The sequence below is a fragment of the Lonchura striata genome, chromosome 6 (assembly GCF_046129695.1).
Source record: "Lonchura striata isolate bLonStr1 chromosome 6, bLonStr1.mat, whole genome shotgun sequence".
Classification (NCBI taxonomy): Eukaryota; Metazoa; Chordata; class Aves; order Passeriformes; family Estrildidae; genus Lonchura; species Lonchura striata.
In genome coordinates this window covers 6,927,223-6,952,319 of record NC_134608.1, presented here as the reverse complement: position 1 = coordinate 6,952,319, position 25,097 = coordinate 6,927,223, and the positions used below count along the sequence as shown (strand labels likewise).

Below are 25,097 nucleotides of genomic sequence, written 5' to 3'. Positions count from 1 at the left end.
CATTTTGCTTCATTCTTTTGCTCTCTCTTATTTTCCAATGTGCTTCTTAAAATCTGAAAACCAGCACTGTATGCACTACCCTGTGATGATATTATTGACGTCAAACATAAGAGGTAAAATAAACACTTTTTAATTCCTTTGTTTATATATTGATTAATCCTTTTCTGCCATAGCAGCATACAGGAGAACCCTTATCTGATTGCTTACTTATCTGGCCCTTAAATCCTTCTCAAAGTCATTACCTTCACAGTCCTCTATTTTCCAGGAATGATGTCCACACTTGGGTTTTAAGACAGACAGCTATTTGGTTTGATGAATGAAAATTCACTAGGTTTAGGCAAGCTGCTTGTACAAACTTGCATTGTATTGATCAGTGCCCCATCCTGATCATTATTTACAATTCCATTAATTCTGAAGCTGAATTTTTGCAGCAGCAGGTTTGGGTCAGCTTCCAGATCATTGCTAAAAATGTAGCAGGTCATGGAACCTGCTACTAGGACCCCTTTAGACACCATCTCTTTCAACAAAATTGTCATATGGATTTCTTCTTGAGATATGGCAACAAATTCTGTATGTATGGTTTGTTGGCACTGTATGAGAATATCACAGCACCAAACCAAGTACCTCCTCAAAACAGTATTGATAGCTATTTTAACTAAAACACTGTAGATGTGCATCATATTCCTTTGTTTCAACTTTTTATTATTTGAATTCTACAACAGATTTTCTATTTTGGTTAGGATTTAAGATAGCCAGTTGCTTGGGTCACAAAACCGGCACAAAACAACAGTTTAACACTTCTTTAACCTCCTGATTTTAAGGCGAGACACAAATACACGGGACCAGCATCTGTAGCACAGCCAGAAGCAACAGAATGCAGAGGAGACCAGAGATCGCACTTCTCACAGCATTTCCAGGATGGAAACCGTAGGAACTGCGGACTTGCGAAGTCCCTGCTGACAAATATCCTGGTCCTGCTGAACTCCCAGCCCTGCACACACACACACAGGGAGATGTGGAGTCTCTCCCGACCGTGGAGACGGGATAAGACACGACTGCTTTGCCTCAGGCCCTGCAGAACCTCCCGGAGCCGCCGCGGCTGAACCGGCCTGACCGCCGGGGCCAGCGCCACTCGCAGCCGCCACTTTCCCTCCTATTTACACCACCACATTCCGCCTCCGAGCACTCTTAAGCAGCACCACGGGAAGTTTACGTTGGGCATTAGGAAGAATTTCTTCCCGGAAAGCGTGATTAGGAATGGGCTGTCCAGGGAACTGGCGGAGTCACTGTCCCTGGAGGTATTTAAGGAAAGACTGGATGGGGCAATCAGTGCCATGGTCTAGTGGGCACGGTGGTGATGGGTGGCAGGCTGGGCTCGATGATCTCAGAGGTCTCTTCCACCACAGTTGATTCGGTGTTTCTGTAGCGAAGATGAGGAGAAGGAGGAAAGGAGGAAAGGAGGAAAGGAGGAAAGGAGGAAAGGAGGAAAGGAGGAAAGGAGGAAAGGAGGAAAGGAGGAAAGGAGGAAAGGAGGAAAGGAGGAGAAGGCTCCGCCGCGGTACCCGAGCCGCCCCACCAGCCGCCTCGGGCCGCCCTCCGCAGCCTCTGCCCCTCACGCTCGAGGCCGCCTCACGCCGCGCACCGCCTCGCGCGGCGCCGCGCTCCGATTGGCTGCGCCGCCCGCGGGGCGGGCCCCAGAGAGAGCCGCGGCCAATCCGCGCCGCGGAGGACGTTTCCCGCGGGGCGGGGGCCGCGCGCAGGCGCGGCGGGGCGGGGCCGGCGCGGGCGTGAGGGAGGGAGCGAACGAGCGGGGCGGGCGTGAGGGAGCGAGCGGCGGGAGGGAGCGGGCGAGGCGAGGCTGGTCCCGCGGCGCCTCGCCTTCCAGCGGGTTTCTCTTCAGAGAGCGGCTTTCCCATAACGCGGAGCCCTCATCCCCCTCTCCGCCCCTCAGACGAAGTCCCCCGCCGCTATGTCTCTCGGCCAGCGCCTGGCCCGGCTGGCCGCCCACCTGCAGGACCCGCGGAAGGTGGCCGCGTTCCAGCGGCTCTGCGGGGTGGAGGGGCCCTCGGGCTGGGCCGGCGCGGAGCAGCGGGGGCCGGTGGCGAACGGCGGCCCCGCGGGCGGGCGGGAGCATCCCGCTGGGAACGGGGCCGTGCCCGGCGCGGCGGGAAGCCCGCGGCGCTGGAGGAGGAGGCCGCGCCGAAACTCGCTGACGGAGGAGGAGGACGGCAGCCAGGAGTTCGCCACTCGCAGCCGCTTCCTCTACTATCTGTTCAGCCTGGGCACGGAGCTGGGCAACGAGCTCTTCTACATCCTCTTTTTCCCTTTCTGCATCTGGAATGTGGACGCCTGGCTGGGCCGGAGGCTCATCATCATCTGGGTGTGGGTGATGTACCTGGGGCAGTGCACCAAGGATGTGATCCGCTGGCCGCGTCCTGCCTCGCCGCCCGTGGTGAAGCTGGAGGTGTTCTACAACTCCGAGTACAGCATGCCCTCCACCCACGCCATGTCGGGCACCGCCATCCCCCTGGCGCTCCTGCTGCTCAGCTACGGCCGCTGGCAGGTAATGCTCGCACCTCCGTGTCCTCATCCGTGCGCTTTCCAGCCCCGAGGTGTAAGGATGTGGCAGACCTGATTTCTCCTCAGGAGGGGAGGTGGCTGAGTTTGGTTGGCAAAACGTGAGATTCGTACATTTTTTCCTTGCCTCAGTCTTATTTTCTTTTTTTCTGTGATTTAAGCGAGTGCTCAGGTAACGAGAAATGTTCTAGTAATTCTGTCTTGTGAATGGAAGTTGTGCTGGTTTTGAGGATTAGCTCAGCACGCGTGAAAAGTTCGCGATAACAATCTGCATTTTGTTCCGATGAGAGGTTTTTTCCAGATTGTCAATTTGCGTAAAGTTTGGATAAGCATCCAGTGTTTTTACAAGCATTTGGTTTTACAGAGTGAGAATTTAGTGGAGAGCCAGTAACTAAAGAGCTTGTTGATCCTTCTTTGCTTCGAGTCACTTTGTAGCGTCACTGTGTTGTAGCTTTAGCCTTTTCCTTAACGATTTTATTTTCATTAACCACAAGCTGGAAATGATTCTGGTATTTGTACTTTCAGGAGGTTCTGCAATCTATCAGTGTGTTCCTAATTAGCGGAACTGGTAATCTATGATATTTTCATCACCTTCATTCAGCAGAATCTCTAAAATCCGTCTATTGCACTTGGGGTCAATAGATAAGTTAAAATAACACTGTTGATAGTCTGGTTTACGCAAGCAGTGGCATGTGCTTTGGCGCTGGCTGCTGGAAGTACGGCAACAGCAGCAGCTCCAAAGAAAGCACATCCAGCTCTCTAAATCACTCCACCACTTTCAGCAGTAGCTGAGAGAAGGCTTTCCCAGGTAAATGTCCAGTACAGCGTTTTAAGAAGTTAGGCAGTAACTAGGCTCTTAAGTTGTTAGTGTTTACTAATCCTTACTGTAATACCTGCCTGGTTTAAGTTGGATATAAGTCATATCGGTAGAGAGCACTTAACTCTGATTCTAAGCTTTGTGCAGGGCTTAACTCTTGCCTTCCCAGTTACTGGTGACAATCACCATTTGTCTGCTGCCGCTGCCTGACACTTTGTGGCTCTATCTCAGCATCAGAATGGGTGACTGCAAAGGTATGAGATAATTAAGGGTTAGACATTTTATTTGGTCTCTCTAACCAAAGATTATGTATCTGTTTCTGCAAGGTGAATGCATGTGCCCAAAAGAAAGCTCTTGGGGATTCACTTTTGCTAGGAAAAGGTGAAGTTTTATCTGCTGGAGTTATGCAGGCATAATAATTACATATATATATCTATACACATATAAATAATATACTGTTTTATGAGTGTTTGAAATAAATATTTGAAATGTTGCCACTTAGATGCTTAATCTCAAAGTTGTTTTTATTAAATGACCAAAATCTGTATGTTTGATTATTGGTAGGGCTGGTGTCAATTGGAAGAACAAACTGGATTTGTACTTGTTTGCATGTGGGAAAGCTCATTTAGCAGTAGCAGTCGATCAGCTTTGCTCAGCTGATGTTATGTGTGCAGAGGAGAGCCCGTCTCGATGGCCTTTAGAGGAGCAGCAAACGGGGTGTGAAATGGTGTTTTTGCCAGTGAACCGAGTTCGATCTGTGGTTTGCAACCCTGCCGCTGCAGTCTGTGAAACACTCTGCTCATTGACTAAACATATTTACCATGAATGCGTGGTAAGAAATCATAAAACATTCAGCCTTGTTATTCGTGTAGGACTGTGCTTAAGAAATGCAGAAGCCAACTGCTTGAGTCTTGATTTCAAATCCTTTTTCTTAGAAAACGAGTATGAATAAAAGACCTCTCTGAGACCAACTTCTGTCATTTCAAAATACTCATGTAAAAAAAAAAAAATCCCTTCTGATTTTTAAATTATTTCCATAAGTTAATCAATAATTAACCAATGGCATGTCAAGAGTCTTTTCATTAACCTTTCATCTGACAGTTCTGTTCTCCTTGTTTTACTTCTGTTGAAAGGGAGTAGAACGTATGTGACATCATTTGTCATGGAAAATGGTGTTTTTCTTGAAATGGTGTTATAAAAGACTAACCTCAGAAGTTCTTGGAAGTTCTTTATCTTTACTAAAGATAAAAGAGATTTTAATACTATTTTTACTAAATTCTACAAATGCACCAGTAGGTGCAGGTTGCTGGATTTAAACCTTTGGCAATCTCTTTCTGTATATATTTAGTGTCAAGAAGCCTTACACAGAGCCTGATTGTGGTGAGACAGTATCTTGGGAGTGTTGGTTCAGCAGATCACAGTGGAGCGAGACTGAGGATGAATTGAGGCAGAGACAGGTGTAACTCTGCAGGGACTTTTACTCTGGAATACAGGCAGCTCTGAGTTTGTCACTTGGAAGTTTATACTAAACCAAAGAAAGCTCCTCTTGCTTTAAAAGATATTACACCAGTGAGGAGGGAATCTCTCGTGTAGCCTATTTGCTTTCAGTGATCTATGACTTCCTGCTATTGTGTGATAGTTCTATCAAAGACAATCTATTTGAGTATTTTTCTTGAAGAAAATACAGAACAGAGAAAATGTGCTCCTATTTCTCTAGGTATGGCCCAGATTGTCCATTTAAAAACATGTTTGGATTGCAGTAGGGTTTTTTCTTAACCTGCTGACTTTGTGATTTTCAAGTTTTCAATGCCTTTAAGCAGTCCTGTTACAATTATTTTTACGTAGTATTCAAAAGGATTTCTGAATATTAAACTAAAATACTTTCTATAAATGCAGTAGTTCTATTGTTCAAGTAGAATATTTTCAAAGATAATGTATTTTAAAGATGGTTTTGGCAAATTATCACAATTAGATACTTTGAACATAGGGGATATTCAATGAAACCTTTCAGACAGAAGTGAGTTACATATTGGGATAACTTTCATAGTTGCTAACTGTTCTGTCCATTGTATCCAAATTTTTCAGTTTCTTCTTGTGTTATGAGAGCTTGCCTGAAACTTCTGATTCTACTTGCATAATCAATGTTCATTTATTTATTTAAAAAGTTACATGTGTTACATGCTAACATTTCTGTAGGGACAACCATTTATTTCAATGACACTTCAGTAGCCATGAAATATAAAGCTCATGTCAAAGACTTATGAGAATTTAGGAGTGTTATAAATGTTGATTTTTTTTTTGTCCTTTGAAGTGCTGATACCCTGAAAGAGGAGGGCAAACATTTAAAAGACAGGTTATAGATCTTGATACAATGTAGGAAAAAAGCAACCTTTATCAAACTGGGGAAAACTTACTTTCTTTGAAGTTGTGACAGTTTGAGCCAGACTGGCTTATATCAATAGATGAGGAAGAGATTGTGTGAATTGCTAATTATCCACAACATCTCCACAGGCTCAGGCTGAGACTACTAGAAAAAGTATTTTTTATATTATTTGATTACATTGAACTGTTGATTTCAAATAGCTATCAAGATATATTTCATTAGAAATGGTCCTTGAGTTGGGATGGTACCTGAATGTGTTGGAACTCTGCTGGTGTATTTTGAGGAGAAAAATACCACCCAGGGGATAGAGAAAATTTTCTTCTTTCCCAGGGTTGCTCAGGATGCAGCCTGGCTGTAGCAGTGGCTGTCTGCATTAGGAAATGATGGGTTTGCACTCCTTCCTGAGCTCTGCATTAATGAGCTCAGTGAGGAACTGCTGACTCTCACTGTAACCACTGAGCAAACTTCAGTTGATGTTCAGCAGCAGCCCAGAGCCTGGGTTGTTGTGTAGCAGGCCTTTAACTATATTAACCAGCACTGATTTAGCTTCTGAAGCAGCTTGTGGTGCTGAACATGACAGCCTTGTCCTCCCTGGGTACGTGCCTGGCAATGTTTGATATGCAAAGCCTGTCATCAGTGACTGCCTTTCCACCTTGCTGCTGCTAATGGTGACCTGGATATACACCACTGCTGAACCTGCAGTAGGTGCATGTATTCTCCAGTGGCCTCTCTGATGCAGTTTTCACTTACAGGTTTCATTTACTCAGTGCTTTTTTGACTCTCTGTGGTACTGGTTGTGTAAGACTCTTTTGTGGTACCACCTGAGACTCTCTTCCAGAGATTTTTGATCTGCACTGTGACGTTTATCAGCCAAGGCTGGTGAATGTAATTAGAGGTGGGTTTGACAGGATCTGTGTTGGGATTTCAGAGAAATCTGCATCACTCTGTGGTTCTGACTGACCCCTATTGAAGATTGCCTCTAGAATTGTCTGCCTGCTCTTTCATTTCAAAAGGCTAAACACTCTGATCCCCATTGGAAATAGGGAATAATTGGTTATTGGAGATGAAGAAACAGCCTAATCACAACAGTACTGTAGTGAGAATTTTGCAGAAAGGGGCACACCCTTGTTTTAAATGTCTGTCCTTGGTGAAAGGCTTGCATTTTCAGTAAGATTGACGTAGTGGTAAACTGGAAGCTACACACAGAAAACCATCTCTTACATACAAAGTCTGTGTGCAGGAGCGAGTGCAGTCCCTTCAGAAAGAGACACATCATGTCTCAGAGAAGCCCAAAGGGGCCTTTGGCTAAAATACTAAAATGTTGAGAAGAAATGTTGGCAAAGAGATGCGTGCATGCTTGTCTAATTGGTCTTCTTGTACATGTTTAAGAGTCAAACAAAACCTCTTCTGACATTGGAAGCCCAGCTGAAGGGATGATCTGAAAACACAGAATTACCCACACAATGATTTGAGAGAGAGCAGTGGGAATTTGGAGTGTCAGCACTGGCCTTGTCTTGTGTGTCTGAGATGCAAGATCTTCCATCGGCCATATTACTGCCTGTAGCTGTTTGTAAAGGAAACTGAAAAAAGTTGTTTGTTGCAGGTGTTCTTAAAAGTTTGGAAAGAGCACAGCTAGTTCTGACAAATGTCTGTAGGGAATCTCTGCCAGAGGAATACAACAGCCTGTCTCGTTAGACTGTGTTGATTGTCATTAAATGTATTTTTCAGTTTTGCCTAAGTGAATCTTTAATGTAAGTAGTCTTGGGGGAAAACATGTAAAAACAAATGCTCTGAAGTTGGATAAGAGTTTTTGCTGAAAAGGTATTCAAAGGAAATATTTCTAAAGCAGTTTCTTTTTTCTTGGTGCATTGTACACATGTAAAGCACTCCTTGTTCTTTCAAATAGGGTGTGCTGATTAAACCGAGAAAACATTATTTTGCAGAAAAAAATGTAGTTTTAGGTACTGGGGCATAAACAGAGCAAGCCATAAGTGATTTTTGCTAGCTGTGTTCACAGAGGGATTGTTTTTTTCATGACTGCAATGAAAAGAAATAACACGCTAATTCTTATTGTTCCTCCTTAATTTCTTTTCAGATTAGGTGTAGCAGAAAATTAAATGTTTTAACTTCCTTTAGGACTGGCATTGAAAAGTTTATCTTGGAATTTTAAAAAGAGGTTCTTGTAGAAACATGCAACACTGAGGTTTTCATATCTCTTGGTATTAATGATGGTCAGTGCAAGAAAGGAGAAAATAATTGATAAATGTAGCTTAACCAGTGATATTTACCACCTGGCCCATTTTGAAATAGAAAGTTGTTTTTTTTTTTCCTAAAATGACTGACTGGTGCTTTCTCTTTTTGAACAATCCTCTTTTCCCTTTTCTTCTGCTCCGTTCACAAAATCATTTTTATGCTGTGCTTTTTGAACTCATCTGCCCAGCCAGGGTGCTGGAGCCATGCCCATAAACATTGATTGCAGCTTTTCATATGGCTATTGCCAGTACATGGCCGAAATACCTTATTAAAAGCCTGGTGCTGCAAGTTCTGCTTGGATTCTTTCAGTGAACTTTAGCCCAAAATAATTGTCTCAAACTCGAGTTGAACTTCTGCGTTATGATTTAAAAAAGATCATTGAATGCTGTAGAACACTGAAAATATTAGAAAGCTACTTTGGAATAATTTGTGGGTGCTGGAAATTTCTCTGGTGCAGAATGTGCTTTAAAAAGGTAAAGAAATGAGTATTTAGAGTGTCTTTGAATAATGTTCCCTTATGAAAGAAGGAATTTTCTGACCTAGGTCAAAGCTTTTGGGACAGATTGTTTCCTTATAAGCATTTTTAAACAATGGTTATGTTATTAAGACTTGGCAAAAAGATCAAGGAGCGGGAGGAGGATAGGGGAGGGTTTTGTGTGTAGTCCAGTCAGAAGTTTGCAAACCTATTTTGGAGGATGTATTGGAATTTTCTATAGGATGGGAGTTTCCTTTTAAAAGCATAGGACATAAAGTTCTCAAAGACTTACTGAGAGTGTTTTCACTGCTGTTTTACAAATATGAATTTAATTCAATTTTTTCAATTAAAACAAGATTCTGAATATGGGAACAAAATTGGGGTCTGAAACACAATGAGTAGAGTTTATCCAGTAGTTTATTCAGTTTACTTAGCTTTACCTTAATAGGTGAAGTTAAGAAATCGATACACTTTTTAAAAAATTATTTTTTTAAATAACATGCTTGTTGGTTTGGAGGTTTTAATTCATAAAAAAAAAAAGCAGTATGCAGTTAAAAAAAAAAAAACCACACTCAAAATTGTTGAGGTGCCATGTTGGCTATGGAGGCATAAGGAATTTTTGAGGATATACATGAGATGGTCTTAAATGAGGGCATGGAGACAGGGTTTGAGATGTTTGTGTCCAGAATGGGCTGCTCCTGAATATCTGACTGAAAGTGACACCAGATGTGGTCAATAATGTTGATACATCGATTCTTTTATCAAAAAGAACAAGGTGAAAGAATGAAACCTGGTTTCTATGTCTGCCTCTCCTGCCTGTGATCTCTAACAGCCTCATCTGGAATGACATGTGATGCCAGTCTGCCTTCTGATGCCCAAATGAGTAAAACCAACTGTGATTTGGGGAAGAGGGTAGAAGCAAACTTGTGATCTTTTGTGCTTTGTGCCTCTGTAGGTCTGATCTGGCATGCCAGGAACCATGGGACTAAAACTGCTGGAATTCAGCTGTTTTGCTTAATATCTCTTATTTAAGTAGAGACCTGAGCTGAGTCAACATAATAAAAAGAGAAAGTGGTTATGACTTTCTTCCCTGAACACTTAATATAAATTTATATTCAAATTTTCACATTGCTCTTTCATAAAATGTGCCTGTTTTAAGCAGAAAACATAAAAGCTGTTTTTTTCCCTTTCTTTGAATATTCATTTATGATTTGGAGAGGAGATTTTTGAAATCCATCATTATAAAACAGTATTATTATAAGGCTTGCTGGTATCTCAGCCTTGCAGGCAAGTTTGGAAGTAAGTCCATGGCATCAGCTTTCTTTTACAAAGATCCAGGTGATGTCCCTATTGGTGGTGTGACTTGGTGTGCTGCTGAGCTCAGAGGTGTGTGGGAGTGCTGATATTCTCTTTTAGTCACCTTGTGCACTTATCCCTGCGTGTGAGGACCAAATACATGCTTGTCTCACCACCTCAGGGCAGATTTTAAGCAGGTGCTACCAGTTTGGTGTTCTGGGAATGCTTGAACCCAGTGGCTGCTTTAAAAGGTAGGACTTAAAACAGGCTGAGGAGGACACAGGGTGTTGTGCTTTATGATCAGTACTTAAAAGGTCCTTGTGAGAAAGATGGGAATCAACTCCTGTGGATCTCTTGTGATAGGATAAGGGGTGATGGTTCTAAACTGAACGAGGGCTAGTTTAGATCAGATGCAGGGGAAAAGTTTTGTAGCTGGTGAAACACTGGCACAGGTTGCCCAGAGAGGAGGTTGGATGCTCCATCCCTGGAAACATTCAGGGCCTGGTTGGATGGGGCTCTGAGCAGCCTGTTCTAGTTTAAGATGTTCAAGCTATTCTGCTGTGTTTTGCTACAGAGAAACTAAACTAGCCTGTGTTCTCAGATGGTTTAAGGGCTATTTATTCAGAATTAGAGTGACATACGACAGAGCCAAGTAATCTTTCCAAAACATTCTTCAGAGCTGGAGTTTCTTACTCAAACACCCCTCCCCTGTGAGTTCCCTGACAGCAAGCATTTCTTCTTTAATTTTCAGAATTATTGTAGTCTGCCTGCTGTTTACAATTACCTGCTCAGGACTCTTACTAAAGCCAGACTTCTCACCTAACTATTTCCTTCATACTCCTTGTTCCCAGGATTTTGCTGTTTAGCTGCTCTAACCTCTTCCCTCCCCCAACCCCAGCCTCTTACCCGCAGTGTCATGAGCAGCTGCTGAGCCCTGCTGAGCCTGGCACTTCATTCATCTTCCAGCTAAAGCTCCAGCCTCTTTCCATCAGGTACCTCAGAAATAAGACAAGTCTTTATTAAAGAAAAGCCTTACCCCGACTGGGCTCTGAAAGCACAAAAGATGTGTGTCAGGAGACAGGGATGGACATAGGCTATCAAGTGATGGCCAAAGAATTTGAAACTTGAAGCTGCTCTTTGCTTCAGAGGCCACAGGGTACAGCTTTCCCTGCACACGGAGCACTTCTGGGGGAGTCCTGCGTGAGGGAGGGCGAGTGCAGCAGCACCGTGCAGGGAGGCTGTGTGGCTGCTGCAGGCAGCATTCCTTCTGCCCTGAGACCAGTGGCAAAGGGAGAAGCACAGTGGGGCAGAGGGATGTGGCTGCACTTGTACCAAAAGGGCTGCTTTTGTGGCTGCTGTAGCAATGTTGGTATCTGATAACTGCAGTCATGTGTGAGTGTGACAGAGTTACTGGTGCATTGCCCAGAATTAGCAGAGTTCTGAAAGGCAGGAAACTGAGTTTGTTCCTTCATCATTCCAGTCAGTACACAGTTCCATTTAGATCCAGTTTGTAGATGAATATGATAGAAGCAAAGACAAATGTTGCTACAGGAAATAGAGTTTAATCTAGATAGAGCACAACCATGAGTGGCGTGTTTAGAATTTGTTTTAATCTGAAATCTGCTTCTTATGTGAAATGTAAGCTTCTGATTTTCTCTTAGCTTGAGAACGTTATTTTAGGTTTGTCATCTGGAGTTGAGAATTCAGGGAAGGTTGTAAAAATGCAGAAGAGTGATAATCCTGTCTAAAGTCTTTTACAGAAAGACTGATTTTGGAACTTTACAGTCTGTTAAGTGGACTTCACAAAGGACAGAGAGCTTCCTCCAGTAATTTTAAAGATTTTCTCGAATTTGTTGGATATTCTACCCCTCAGGTTACCTATAAAAGGAACAAGGGAAAGGGCAAGAAAACTGCCTGTAGATTTTGTTCTTAGGTTTGAATACATCTCGGCTGTCTGTTTACATTGAACATGTTTATTGTGGGAAGAGGAGCAATTTTGGAAACTTGCCAGTCTTGTGACTGCGTCTTTTCTAGAATAGTGACAAAAAAGGAAGGTGTACCCTGTCTTGTACAACATTTTGCAATAGTGGGGAAAGTATTTCTTACTGTGCTGCAATATGTAAATTAGCATAGTTTTATCCAACACCTAAGGAAGTTAAGAAACTAAGTTTCTCTACGGGATATGTGCTTATTAAAGCAAAGTTATTTCTTCCTGGTAAACAGTCCTTATTAATAAAAAGAACATGTGAGAAGGCAAAAAGAATTGGAAGTAATTATTTGATGATTTTTGTTTTAACAAATGTGGCTTGCAGGAGGAAATTTATGTGAGTTTGGAAAAAACAAAAAAGATTACTGTTTTAGGAGTTTCATGCTGATGCCCAGAGATTAAGTCAACGACTGCAGAAACCCTAAAACAAAGAATTGAGGAAGGAATTGAATTTCTTTGTAATTTTGTTACAAGTTCCTCCTTTTTGGGGAAAAAAGTGAAGCCACTCAATTCTGCCTGGGTATTTCCTAACAATACAAGTAGGTGATGGAGCTGCTTCATCCAGTGTAAAACTTTGCACAGTTTAACACACTTGTCTCTGCCCATGTGGTCAGTTTGGGATAAGAGAGCATGGCAAGACAACTGCTACAGAGATTGAGACATTTCTTCCTGCTTTGAAAAAATCTGGTCAAAGCACTGAAATTCATATATCGTGATTGCAAAGAAGATGGGGAAGATTGAAAGTTTGACTTAACAATTTCTCTATGAAAAGGTGCTACCTAGGCCTGTGGAGGCTAGGGTAAGGAAAAGGGTAAATATCAGGGGCATTAACTAGAATTAATTATAGAATGTTCACAGAGTGATTTTTTTTTTTAAATTTATTTTTTCAAATTCTAATACGGTTTCTGCATTTTTCTTCCCTACCAGTATCCCCTTATGTTTGGACTGATCCTGGCATTCTGCTGGTGTTCTTTGGTTTGCTGTAGTCGAATTTATATGGGAATGCATTCAATTTTGGTAAGAAAATCTAATCTACTACTGAATTTCTGCTTTAATCCTGTTCTGATTTAATAAACTCACATCACGTTGAATGTTTTACAGTGCAATAATGATATACATATGTATTTTTGTAATGTCCTACCATACAGAAACAGAAGACTTGCATTTCTTCAGCATAGAAATTGATAAAATAGCTAAAAGTCGCTCTCATGCTAAACTTACAGTTGTCTTTTATAAACTCGGTCCATGGTTGAAACTTAATAGGTGTTTAATGTCATTTTTTAGTGCAGAAATTGATGACTGCTCTAAAGTGTAGAGTAAATTTTCCTCTACAGAGTAGAAATCATTTTGCAGAATGAGAAAGTGGCTGTTAAAGTTCATTCCACATCAGCTGCTCAAAGCGTGTGCATTTTGGAGTGCCACTCTACATGCTAGAGATTCATTTACCAGAGTTTCTAAAACTAGGTAACAAAGTTGTCATCTTTGAAAAACAAACTCTTTTATTATACAGATTGAAACACCTCAAACTGAAACACAAATGTATGCAATGAAGAAATGAGAAAACAAGAACACTAGAAAGTGGTAATTGCAATGCAAGACCACTTATGGGGGTGGCTAAAGATGTTTTTTGAAGAAAAGCTGACAGAAAAGGGTAAGCCTGGTAGGGAGTAGAAAAGCTGGTAAATTAACAGTATAAAAGGAGCATGGGGGAATAAGGCAGCTCAGAAAAACTAAATTATATTTTTGCATCAGTAGTTAGGAGGCTTTCCAATCTAAAACCACCCCATCAAGGATGATGTGATGGGCTGATAGTTCAGCTTACACAAAATGTCATAGAACAAAGTTGTGCCACAAATAGTGAGCAAGCAGACAGTTTCACAAGCAATTTCACATCTGAATCCTCTGCAGAGTTTGAGGGAATACAGGGTGCAATGCACATCAACCACAGTGCCTGAGTTTGGGGGGAGTAGGTGGCAAATAGAGCAGAAAGATTTTTTTGTTGCTTCTGAAATGAACAAGTCTGATGTTTATATCAGTCAAAGTTTTTAGAGCTTTTATCAAGCTTTCAATTAGTGGAAGCAAATAAAAATGATTAATTGAAGCTGGAGCAATACAAACTCTGGTGACTGAAGTCCTACCTCCTGGCTCATGTGGAAGAGCTGATAAGCATGAAAATTAAGGCAGGCCACTTTGTAATGCTTGGATTGCACAAGTTCTTTAACAATTGAAGGTGACAAAAGTGGCAGAGAATTCCATGCAACTCAGTGATCAGTCACAGTTAACTGAAATTTAATGCTGAAGTAAAGAATCACTGGGTAATGTTTTCATTAAGAAAATATCTTTAAAAACAGTAGTGAAACTGAAAATCAGTTAGGAAGCCACAGAGGTTATCTCTTCCTCTCCTTTAATATTTGGAAACAATTCCCATTCTTCCAGCATTGTTAATTCTGAAGCTGGAGTGGAAAGTTGAAGCTGTTTTAGTGCCTGGCTGCAAAGGTCCTTGACTGCTGCACCAGCTGCTGCTGCTGCCAGTGTTGGACGTGTTGGCACCCAGGTCCTCAGAGCCACTGTTGAGCTGTTTCAGCAAACCTAAGTTGGCAGAACATATTTAGCTGGGCTGGATTTGTGCTGACTGTAGGTTGGAATGCCCTGGCCCTGGGCAGGGACTAGTGTTGCCAGCAGAAAAACCATAGAAAAATCACAGAATAGTTTTGGGTTGGAACAGACTTTTAAAGATCATCTACTCCTACCCCCCTGCGATAAGCAGGGACATCTTCAACCAGAGCAGGTTGCTCAGAGCCTCATCCAACCTGACCTTGAATGCTTCCAGAGACAGGGCATCCACCACCCCTCTGAACAACTTGTAACAGTGCCTTATCATGCTCACTGGAAAAAAAAAAAAAGTCTTCCTTATATCCAGTCTGAATCCCCTCTTTTTTAGTTTAAAACCATCACCCCTTGCCCTGTCACAACAGGCCTTACTAAAAGTCCAAACCTACAACTTCAGTAAAGGATCCTTTGATCATAACTTCATTCGTGGTCTGGTCAGGATGCAGGTAATTTGATAATAAGTGATCCAGTGCAATTCCTTACCTTATGTTTAACATAATAAAGATTTAATCCAGTAAAAGACAGGAATCCACAAGTTGCTTTTTACATTACAGTAGCTAGGCTTGTATTATGGCTAATGTAACTTGAGGGCTTTTGTCTTAATGATTACCACACTGAAACCATATTTTTCTCTTCAACAGGATGTTATTGCTGGATTTCTTTATGCTATTCTTATCCTGGTTGTCTTCCATCCACTTGTGGACCTGATTGACAACTTCAACTTAACTTACAAATATGCACCCTTAATTATCATCAGTCTCCATTTGGCCCTGGGCATCTTCTCTTTCACCCTGGACACGTGGAGCACGTCGCGAGGAGACACAGCTCAGATCCTGGGCTGCGGTGCCGGCGTGGCCTGCGGCTCTCATGTCAACTACATCCTGGGCCTGCAGCTGGATCCTCCTCCCCACACCTTGCCTTTGTCCCTGTCCTCCCTCACCGTGACCGTGTTTGGAAAAGCCATACTGCGCTTGCTGATCGGCGTCATCGTGCTGTTGTTAACAAGAGTGGCCATGAAAAAAGCCACGATTCCACTGGCGTGTAAAATGTTCCGCATCCCACACGCTGACGTGCGGAGAGCCAGGCAGCGCATGGAGGTCGAGCTGCCCTATCGCTACATTACCTATGGGATGGTTGGCTTCTCCCTCATGTTTATTGTTCCTTGCCTCTTCCATTTCATTGGTCTTTCCTGATGCAGTTTGATCACTTTGAGTAGGGAGAACTGAGCTAGTTGCTTTTTGAAGAGGTGCACTAGTTTGCTAAGGGAGGCCAGCCAGCTTGGCTTTAGCAGGGTCTTCCTATTAACAGCAATACAAAGCAGGCAAAGCATTTAAAGGGCTTTGCACATCTCTGGGGATGGTTTAGGGCCAGCAGTCAAGCATCAGTCCAGGAGAAGTGCTGACCTCTGTAAATGCTGTTTTTTGGACTTATTGCTGTAACCAAGTCTGTGTGTGTGATGCAGTGAATGTATCTGGGATGGCTGCCAGGCTGTACCTGTGTACAGTGACACTTTGGCAGGTGTGTCTGACAGCTATTCAGAAGGCTCCATTCATGATCTGTTTGCCATTTCACAGTAATTAATTCAAGTTGTTGGACCATAACCTGTTACATTTACTTTTTTCTATTCTTTCCTGAAGTCCTGCTTCAAGGTATTTCAACTAATAGGTATTTTTAACGGACCAAACTTGTAATGAGGTTGAATTTTTCTAAATAATTAAACAAAAGCCTTTTTCTTTAGCCCCCTTTACAGAGAAAAATGTCTGGATTAGCATTGGTAGATATCACTAGAGTATATATAATTCAGGTACTGTATTTTATGGTTTAATAACTGTGCCTTTCTGTTGCTAAACTAAGAAATGCCATATATACTGTGATGTAAAATGCCTGATTTTATGGAAAATCCTACGTAATTAGGCAGATATTAAAAAAATGTTAATTGTCCATGTTGCTGACATGGGCCAAGTTAACCAGAATGTTCAGCTTTTCCTGATCAAAATTGCATAAATGAAACAACACAGGAATTGTGTCCTTGAGCTCAAGATATTGTAAATGAACAATAGTCCCTTTTGTAAGTATTTTTAATGTGTATTGTAAGATACTGCAAGAGGATATATTTTTCTGGAGATTGTTTATACAGTGGATGGATATTCAGTATTAATTATTTAAACATATAAACAATAAAAGCACCCCATTCTGCAAAGAAATGGGCTTCATTTATTATTCCAAACTAATCTAGAAGGACCACTGCTTTTAGGTATTTGGTTAGAAAATATAATACTTATTCTAGAAAAATCTGTATTTTTATGCATTAACATACTATATTTAAAGGAAATAATCACCTTTACCCAATTTAGATAGTTACAAGACAATGTAACAATTAAAGTAAACTAGTAATCATTCTGATTCACAGATTGTGAGGCAGTCAAGACAGTATGGTCAATGCATGAACGGTTTGTGATGTCTAAATTTGGCAGGATTTTATTATGTGCTTTCGAGCTTTTCATGATCCTTTTCCCTTCAAGTGTAATTTCATGTGGTTTTTTTCTGTTCATTTTGTCTTGTTCATGTGTTGCCTGATCTGTTATTTTCATGTCAGGAACAGTTACTGCAGGAAGCGCTGTCTTAGTGTCTGAGCAGACACAAATTCCTTAATTTTGTATTGTACTTGTTTTTCAGGAAAAGCATCATTTGGTTGGGAAATACAGTGATCGGATAGAATACAAAGCCTACATTTTTTGTGAGCAGTATTTGGTTTTAGAAGGTTTTCTGTGTTGGAGATGATATCTCCAAGCTGTTAGTGTGTAGATTGACAAAGTTAACTTCACTTTCTTTGAAGCACATGAGGTCTATGGTACTCTGGCACTGGATGATGTGAAAAAACTCAACTTTTCTGGTGCATTTTTGCCATGCATCCTGAATGCACTGCTATGAATGTATTTAACTGAGGTATTAAGAACTGAGAGTGTGTTAAACAACTTACATACCTGGAAACACCTTACCCAGCAGAAAATGGTGAGAAAATAGTTTCAGTGTGTGTTTCTGGATTTGATTTTTGTGTCTGTTCCTCTTTTGCAGTTCAGTGCTGAATGTGCAGGAAAAGGTAAATTGGTTTCTAGGGTTTTGAGAATGGGATTTTCACTGATTGGCTTCACACACCAAGATAGCCATTAAATACATAGCTGGGGGAATGTACACAAAATGCCTTATGCTTAAAGCCCTAAGCAAGTGGTGTAGTTTCAATTATATTTAAGTAGTCTGAGGACTGTTAACAATAATAGGATAACTTTCTCTGATATTTAGTAAATATTTAGGGCATATTCTCCTTAAATATCCTAGCTTTACAGTTTCTAGCAAAAAATGTTTAAATTCTAGCACAGAAAAGGTAAGTGAGCAAACCTCATTTTTTAAGGTACATATTGGACTTCTAGAAACTTCAAGTTTACATCATAAAGAGCATAAGTAAAGCTGTATTTTCTAGCTGTGCTTGCTCTCTTGTAGTATTAATGGAACATGAGATGTACTGTAGAGGATCTGGAAGGAGTGAAAAAGATCACACAGAGCTTTCAACAGGCTAAGGAAAATTGCACTGTAGCTTATTCTACTGTCATAAACGTATTTTTTATATTTTTATACATTACATTGAGTAAATTCAAAATGTCATGTTCTGTGTACCACTGCCCAGGAAATGTCCATCAGAATGTCTATAAAGCACCTTCAGCAACTACTTCAGTGAAGTTTACATGAGAAAAAGTTCTACTGTTCTATTTTCATGTTTTATAAGGGGTTAGGCTCAAGAGGGCAGTTAGCACAAAATGTCATGCAATATGAATACCTTTAGAGGATAAAGAAGTACAGACATACAAATGCTTCAAAATCCAAGTATTTGTATTGTTGTATAATTTTGTTTACTAATAAGCTAAGATTCCTTGGAATTGGGCATAACAAGCAGCAGGTAAAACTGGAGCACTTTCTTTGCCCTAATCTATTCTTAGAGTCGAACATGAAAAATGTTTCTAGTATGAGCACCAGCTGGTACCAAATTCTTCATAAATAAAGTTAATATAGCTTTAAGAGGTAGTCAAATGGCTTTCCAGAAGGAAATATGCTTGAAACCCTTTATGATGTGGTGCAAAAAAATCCTGCTAGTGAACTCCCTCAGTCCCAGAGAGAATTATTACTTCATAGAACCAGGTATAAATGCACATTTATTACAAAAAGCTGCTGGCTACATTTGCCTTTTTTAATTATTGTGTGAAATAATCCTAAAAACCAACAGGCAGGTAGAGAGCAATTTGACACAAAATTCTGTTTTCCAAGAGGCTGAAGAGATGCAAATTAGTCTGAGATTGCCTTAAACACAGGAGCAGGATTTTTTCTGGTCTGGCCCTCACTCAGAATGGACACGTGCATCTTGGGTGAGTTTTAGAATCTGTTATTTTGGAAAAATGTTTCATGTTTATAAAAAAGCATTGATTTTTTGCTTTCTCCTTGCTTCTCCTACTTTATATACAAGTATCACCTGTATATAAAGTATCACAGTATCACCTGTGAAGCTGTTGGGTCTCTATCAGGAGGTGGAGGAGCGACTTGAAAGTAAATAGGCAAACCAAAGGGAGTTGTTTTTTGTTTATTTGGAATTTTTAAAGGTTATGTACAGCATTTCTCCTGGAAAGAAAAACCAAACAGAAAGATGCATTTTTTTCTTTTTAAAATGGCATCTCCAAATGTGATATGTGGCTTTTGTGTTATTTTTTTCTTACCAGAACAGTGTTAAATTGTCTGGATATTAGAAGCTAATAGGTTTTCCTTTGTTTTTGTTTTAAATTACTGCTCGCAGTATTTTTTACTCCATTTTTTGCTTATTTCTGAGAGGGTGTCCAGAACTTCTGTAAGCAATTGCTACTTATGTGAAGATTGTAATTTTGAATTTGTAAATAATTAAGGATTTTTAGCTACAAAAATATATAAAAACAAATCCTTGCATGCTGTAAGTAAATACATCTGTTGTGCTAAAAGTTGTTTCTGTTTCAGTATTTGCTTTCACAATAAAACCAGTTTTCACACACATTACAGAAGATATTAAATAATTCAATGGTATGAAGGGCATTGCTGTCAAACTCCTGCTAACTTTACTGGGAGTTCTGCACTTGGTTCCTTCCACACATCACTGAGAATGAAGCCTGAAGGGCAAGTCCGTGCTGACTGTGAGCAGGCTCGGTGTGTGTGAAGTGACTCAGCTTCTAAATGTGATAGCCTTGCTTTTGGGTGATTTTCCTTGTTAAAATCACACTTAGCCCTGTTTTTACAAGATTGCTAAAGGGCTCAACTTGGAAGCCCATTCTGTGTAGGTGGAACTGGCTGCACATTTCTAACACTCCCCCTCTGTACCATAATTCTGTGAATGAAGAGACCCCAGAATAAAGTCAGTAGATATTAAAATGAGAGGAGAAATGGTTTATTGGGGTATTGTGACCCAACTTATTGTAACTGATTCTTGAATGGTTCTTTGGTCTAAAGTAGAATGTTTGGTGGTTATATCATTTATTTCTGTATTCTACAAATAACTTTGAGGAAACTTAACTTTTTTGTGGGAGGAAGTTGAATGACTTCTTCCCAGACTTTATTCTACAGGAAAGCTTAAGTGGCCTTTTCTTTCAGAAAAGAATATATAAGCCTGTTTTAACATTTCGAGCAAATTATATATTTGTCAAATTGATAGATTAATTGGGTCACTAATGTTGTTCTTACAATACTGAAGAAAGTCAATGAAAGCCGAATTTGGAAACAAAATGTAATTCTGTATGGCAGAGAGGATAAAGCACTTCAGGTGTTCTCTAAAAAGCAAGTATCACATGCTGGTTTTGAAGCAAATTTAGCCATGCATTTGAAAAATTTCTCTGCACTCCATTCTGCACCAGAAATGATTTGCATGTTGGTTAAGAGGCCTTGTAAGAAAAGGAAGGAAAGCAGGGTGTGCTTGCAGTATATGTCCAGTAACTGTTCCTGTTAGGATCAAAGGAGAAGAGAGGGTAAGTGGGATAACAGTACCTTAAAGATACTGACTAGTAAATGTAAATAATTCCCATCAAGTTGGAGGATTTTATTAGTCACTGTTTTCCCACAAGTTTATTTTTGTTAGAAAGTGTAATGAAAGATAATGGTGATATTACTGAATTGGAAATTACCTCTTAAGACAATTCTAGATGACTGAAGTATCAAAACTGAAGAAGATCAGTTAAGGAGCAAGTAATGGGAACAGTAAGAGTAGAGTCTGAGGGGGATTTTGTATTAAACTTAATGCACATAAAAGTTATGCCAAAATTTGGCCTACACTTGATTTATATGAAATCTGTAGTACAATATAGATACATTTATATATATAAATATTGTGTATTGGAGTTTTTTATGTATAGATTTTTTTTCCTGTTTACTGCATTCCCTGGTAAAAGGAAGATGATAAAATACAAACCAGCATTGTCTCTATAAGGTAAGGCTGTATATTAGGTAGCCTTTTGGGAAATAATGCAGTTGTAACCCAGTCTCTCAACCACTTGGAGAACTTGATTTTAAAAACCCAAAACAACTGAGATGCGAGCGCAGAGTTAGTTGAGGATCATATAATGTTTGCTGTATAATAGTGTACAACTGATGTTTTAAAAATTAATACATCGGCACTTTGTTTTATTATTTTTAATGATTTTGTACTCATTGTACACTTTCTGAGTTGTCAATTAATACTTAAGCTTATATTGACTGGTAACTGAAATGTCTAACTTCACCTGCAATGCGTGGGTAATAAACTCCTGTTGGATTCAGCTGTGTTATCGTCTTTATTCCTTCCAGTGCTCAGGGAGAAGATTGGAGTTTGTGGATGGATTCAAACCCCAAAGTTTGTTTTCTGAAAGTTCTTTCCCCCTTATATGTGTACGGCTGATTTGATGTAGTAGCTTAGCAAACATAAGCAGAAAGCACATTCTACTTCCATGTCAGTTGAAAAATTACCTTGAAATATTTAACCCAGTATGTTTTTTCATCTCTCCTGGTATGCCAGTAGCCATATGTGGGTGGGAATTCCTGCTGTAGAGAGTTCAGTCCTGGTGGCTAGTCATATCTGCAACTGCCTTGGGAATATTGCCAAAATAATGCCTGTAATGAAGAATTCCTTTGCAATTGCTTACCTCATGCTGTTAGGCAAGGGGATGTAATCATGTTTGCCACGTATAGAATGATTAAATTTCAGAACATGGTGACCCAGATTTCTACTAACTTGCAAAGATTTTTGAACTGGAAATTCTGGGATGCCGTTTCCCATGCTTCACTTCATGCAGCAGGTACTTTAATACTTTGGTTTTGGTGATTGCTTAGTGGTTATTGCTGTGGACTGCAGTACATCAGCTGCAGATGCTGAAACTCTAAATTAAATAAAGCTTTTACTCAAATTGACACATCTTTAAGAATGAGAATATTTTATCTGATATGATGTTTATGGGACATAATGCTTTCTCTGATCATTTTTAATAAGATTTGTAGGTGAAAAAGTTGCTAATCTCTTTAATACGGTGGTAAAGCACAGAGTGAACATCTCTGGCACTCGGAGTGATTTCCCAGCGATGGTAATTAGCACTGCACTGTGCTTGCCTTGCAGCACCAGTTCAGTTCTTCCCTGATGCACTCACTGGCTGTGTGTCAGTGTTGGTATTGTGTCTGGACTTCAGGCTGACTAACCTCACTAATGTACAGCTGAGAGAAAAATAATAAATACTTCAGGCCAGATTGGCTCTTCACACTTAGTGGCCTGTTTGGGCACCTTCTTTAAACCTCTGGTTGCTGTGTTTTCTTTCTTGTCAATGCAAAAAAAAAATGCTATTTTAGAATTTATATACAAGACACTTCAGCAGTTATGCAAACACCATGTTCTAGGATCAAGAGGTCTGGAATACACACATCTGATAGAGTGGCCAAGTGCTGAGCTTGGGCTTTTGGGGACCAGTCTTCTGTAAGAGATCTTGATGTCACCCCAACCTGTCTCAGCTGCTGAAGCAAAAATAAGATAGTACCCTCCCAACAAAAACCTGTACAGCTTGTGGAAGCTGAGAAATCTTCCTTCTCAAGAAATTGCCCCTCCCAAAAGGCAGTAAGCAGCAGATCTGAGCTGCTTTATAATGCATGCCTTTTGCATTCAGGAACCTCACACGTGGGAGGGTTGTCTGAGGTTCTTGGGAAAAGCCAGCACAAAGGGTAATGGCTCAAGCTTGGCTCCACTGTTTTACCTCTGTACAAGTACAGAAGAAACTGAGCATGCATTGGGTGAACTGTGCACTTTTTGCTGTTCCCTCAGGAGGAAGGAATGCTCAGCTTTAGTGCCCAGCTTGATCTTTCCCCTTCAGGAAGGAATCTGGAGTTCTTGCCACTAACAAAATGGCCAACAAAAAAAACCAACAAATTTCACTATGTTCTTAGCATGCCTGTTCAGATAGTGAGGATGGCCAGGAAAACAGAAATACATATCTGCAGTCTGTTTTCTTACCTGAATGTGCCTAAAACATCCATTCAGCCTCTTGGGGACAGTTACAGGCAACAGGGAGGCTGAGGAAGAGCCCTCAGTGCATGGCCCAGGATTTTGCTCTCAACAGGATCCAACAGAAAACCTTAACCTGGCACCCTGTGCAGGTATGAGAAACTGTGAGCACTGTTCCCAACAGCAGCATTATTAAAATGAAGAATTGCTGTAGCAAAGAGATGAAAGACACAGCTCTGTTACTGCAGGATGAAGGAAGTTAGGTTATGTGAAGTCAGGCACTGCTAACTCTGAGCTGACCTCTAAAGATGGTGTCCTTACCCAACAACTTGACTTTGCAATCAAAACTTCTTTTTATTGTACTATGTAATTAGAGTATATAATTTAATCAGCCTTTGATTTTGGTTTATTAAATGCTTATTCAGCACTAAGTGGCAATTAAGCATTGAAGTGCCTTCAGTGAATCCAAAAACCTGATTACCATCAGTCACAATAAATTTGCCTCACTTGTACATTTTGGCAAGTGTCGCAGATAGAAATGCTGAAAAATGCTGGAGAGAGGTTTGGGAGCTCCCCCCTCCCCCTTATCCCCAACAGAGGACAAATGGCAAGTGAAACCAATGACCTGTACCTTTTAAAGATAATAAAAATAAACCCCTTTCTGCAGCAAACCACATTAACTTCTGGTATTTCAGCTGCAGGGATCTACTGAGGGAGTTATGTTCAGTGATCCCTGATATGTAACACTTTGTCTCTATGCATGTATGAGCTAATTACAAATTGTTCTACTGAAAAAGTTGCAAGCCAAACTACACTGCCACAAAAATAACCTTGGCATATTAGGTAGATGCAAACACACAGCAAAAAAAAACCCAAAAAATTCTTATTCTAGACAATTTGCTGTTTGAGTTATTGACCTCTAGCCTAGAGTACATGACACTGAAACTCAGATTTGTTTAGACTTTTTGTTTCTTTTAAGGTGGGAATCTTAAAGATTCCTTTCTCAAAATACCTTTTATATTTGCAAAGTAACTGTCAAAGAGTTCCAAGTGAGCTCTGGAGCATCTGCCCTGCAATTCCTGTGGTAAACTTCACAGCTGCATCCCTAGCCATGGTACCTGTGACTCAGCAGCATTGGTGGGCTATCCAAAAAAATGGGATTTTCTGTTAATACAGCTGTACTTGTCTGGGAGTACTGGGCACCAAATCCGTGGCTGTAAACTGGCATTCCAGTTGATCTTGCAGCTGTTTTTACCACGTGAACAATGAACAGAAGGTATTTGATGAATTTGTGGCAACTGCCCCGGGAAACTCAGATGAAAAACTACCAGCTGAAAACTATTATTGTCATACTGACATGTCTTATACTACAGTCTTATAATGCATATTGTGTTTTCAGTGAAATCGTCTGCCTCCTGTTTGGAAATCTTCAGAACTAATCCCACCAGCGCGAGCAGACTTTAGTTCTGGGTGACAGCTCTGGCAGGACGAGGCTTCACAATGAGGGAAAGGTATTTACTGTGAAAACATGAGTGTGTAATTTGGGTCTTTGTGCTTTGATGTATTTGGATGTTTTTCTATGTTCAGTGCACTGTAAAAATGTTAAGGAGTAAAAATAAACAGAAAAGGGGCACTTTTTCATGCCAGTTTGGAGCTTGGTGAGCTGTGCATCTGTGACTCCTCAGGAATGCAAGTACTTGGTTCTAATAAACGACTCAAAATGTTGCAGTTATCAACATAAAAGGTTAATCTCTGCTCACAGACAGATAATTGCACTGGTAGAACATAAATACATTCATTATTTATGTGCCTATGTAAGTAGAAACAGTAAAAAATAAGTTATACTGGAGCATGTAGGATTAAAATATTGCACATGGCTAGTGGCAGACAAATAAAATTGTATTTTGAAGTCTTTTGATTGACTTTGTGCTTTAAGGGGTGGCATTAGACTGAACTACAAGGTGTCTTTTTTATACTGCCTTATAACTTGACCATGTCATTTGGTTTAGCCAAAGCTTTTTTTATCTTGCTAGAACAATACATAGCTCAAATTCTTAGATTTCCATTTTTAAAAAATGGAAGTGCAAACTAAGCTAATGAAAATATTTCTATGTTTAAAAAAAAGTCTTGAAATTATTTATTTGTCCATGATATCAGTAATATGATTCACATAATTTATCA

At 40.4% G+C, this 25,097-nt stretch overlaps 1 protein-coding gene across 1 annotated transcript; it reads left to right on the top strand.

Moving 5' to 3' along the window:
- The first annotated feature begins 1,803 nt into the window (after window positions 1-1,803).
- Window positions 1,804-21,213, top strand: SGPP1 (sphingosine-1-phosphate phosphatase 1). The gene is made up of 3 exons (XM_021554513.2): window positions 1,804-2,563; window positions 12,716-12,805; window positions 15,040-21,213. Exons 1-3 carry the CDS (start codon window positions 1,970-1,972, stop codon window positions 15,589-15,591), a joined length of 1,236 nt encoding a protein of 411 aa, XP_021410188.2. The 5' UTR covers window positions 1,804-1,969; the 3' UTR covers window positions 15,592-21,213.
- Window positions 21,214-25,097: the final 3,884 nt, after the last annotated feature.

Bases quoted from the DNA above. Each gene is read 5' to 3' on its own strand.
- SGPP1 (XM_021554513.2), top strand. From the start codon at position 1,970: ATGTCTCTCGGCCAGCGCCTGGCCCGGCTGGCCGCCCACCTGCAGGAC. The intron at 2,564-12,715 runs GTAATGCTCGCA...CTTCCCTACCAG, and splicing joins TCAGCTACGGCCGCTGGCAG to TATCCCCTTATGTTTGGACT. The intron at 12,806-15,039 runs GTAAGAAAATCT...TCTCTTCAACAG, and splicing joins TGGGAATGCATTCAATTTTG to GATGTTATTGCTGGATTTCT.